This window comes from Arachis ipaensis, chromosome B07, assembly GCF_000816755.2.
Source record: "Arachis ipaensis cultivar K30076 chromosome B07, Araip1.1, whole genome shotgun sequence".
NCBI classification, from domain to species: domain Eukaryota; kingdom Viridiplantae; phylum Streptophyta; class Magnoliopsida; order Fabales; family Fabaceae; genus Arachis; species Arachis ipaensis.
Genome location: NC_029791.2, coordinates 1,266,477 through 1,268,312, shown reverse-complemented (window position 1 = coordinate 1,268,312; position 1,836 = coordinate 1,266,477). Strand labels below are relative to the sequence as shown.

At 28.9% G+C, this 1,836-nt stretch overlaps 1 protein-coding gene across 1 annotated transcript in view; it reads right to left on the bottom strand.

Moving 5' to 3' along the window:
* LOC110262490 (cellulose synthase-like protein E1) overlaps window positions 1–733 on the bottom strand; it is a 5,259-nt gene extending 4,526 nt beyond the window's left edge. Inside the window, exon 1 of the mRNA XM_021106871.1 lies at window positions 285–733. Within this exon, the coding sequence (XP_020962530.1) occupies window positions 285–592 (308 nt within the window). The 5' untranslated portion in view covers window positions 593–733. The remainder of the gene's footprint in view (window positions 1–284) is intronic.

Sequence of the window (1,836 nt, the reverse complement as noted above, 5' to 3'; positions counted from 1 at the left end):
ATAATATTTTTTGTTATTAAATATTTTTTTAGGTGGAAACTCAGGTGCAGTCGACTTTACGTGAAGTTGATACTCAAGAGTCATTAAATGATTTAACTGATTTGATTAAATTTTCATCTAACGGTTCTCAGGTATCAATTTCACATGAAGTCGACTTCATCTTCTTAATGTAAAATGATAGTTGTCAGCAAGTTATAATTCAAATATTATAGTTTTCCTATACTCACCTAAAAGTTGCAAATTAGAATCTTCCAATTTTGGAGAAAAAAAATATAAAATGATACCTTTGAGCGAGTCTCTTTTTGAAGGTTTTCCTAAACACTAAGTTCCACCGGAAGGCTTGAGCCAAGACCCAGTAGAGGCCGAACCACAGCTCCGCCGCAAGCAACCCGAGCCAAGTCCATGTCCCATAGTAGTAATCTTCGCCGCCGCCGTGGTCTTCTCCTCCGGTGGGTATGTGGGTCAACCGGTAAGCATAGACAAAGCAGATGGCAACAAACAAAGACAGTGAAAAGAGCCTATGTAGGAAGCTCCCTCTTGATTTGGTTGTCTCAAACAATGATTCTTCATCATCACTCCTCTTTACAACCATATCTTTCTAATGAGTTTAATTCTATGTATTTCGAAATATATATAACAATTATTAATAATAACAATAATACAAGTTTTCTTTTCTCAAAATAAAACTTGTTATTATTGCAAAACTAATAATAAGCTAGTTAACATATATATATAGAGTGATGAAAGAATGTAAAGTGTAATCATATATAACTTGTATTATTAGAGGAAGAAATACAGCATATATATATATATAGTGATACAAGAACAGGCAACAAAGGCTTGCATTGATAAATAGCTAACTTCTTTCATTGATAGTTACCTTCATAGAAAAACATAAAGACACTTTAAAAAAAAAAGAATAAAGTTTTTTTTTTTAATTTCGGATGATGAGAATAAAGACAACAATGATGTGTTTAAAGGAAATGTAAAATTAAAAAAAAAAATAAAGGAAAGGACATAATGAAATTTATCTAAAAATATTAAAGATAACATTGAAATAAATTAAATATTAAAAATATATTTAAAACTTGTTAAGAATATTGAAAATAAAAATATACTTTATCTAATAAATAAAGTAGAGAGTAGGAAACATGTTAAATATCTTTATTTTGAAACAAAATTGAGTGTTTCTGAAGCAATATTGGTTGAGAATCTCTTGGTGGAATGATATTATTCTGGCCAAGCCGTCAAGGTATATTTCAATATTTTTAGTATACTTATTTTTTTTTTTAAATGTTATCTATTGACAGTTAATTAACTAGTTTTCATTGGTATATCTTACTAGTCATGTAATTAGGAAAAGTTTAGAATGCGTGTTTGGAATAATGATTAAGGTTGTGGCTTGTGATTGCTTTTTGCACTATGATTACAGAGGCCTAGAGACAAAAAAGGGTACCATTTTTTCTCTGTCTTTTCATTTTCTGAATGAGGCAATGCATGATGGATAAGTTTAGCTGAACATTGATATCTTTTATACATTCAATTTGGATCACATGTAGCATTGCCTTATCAACATTATTAACCCTCTCTTTTTTATAAAGAGCGGTGATATGCGCCAGCAGCTTTTATGATCTGTAACTATTAAGTAGCTATTAATAATATTTTTAATGGTGTTAGATTTTATCTAATGGTGTGGAATTATTCATTTTTGTTTGGCTAATTACATACTGATCAAAATTTAATAAAATTATTGTCTCCTAAACTTTTTCTTTTATAAATGTTTTCTCGATTTTTTTTTTATATTATGATACTAATATTCACTTAATTTATTACTAT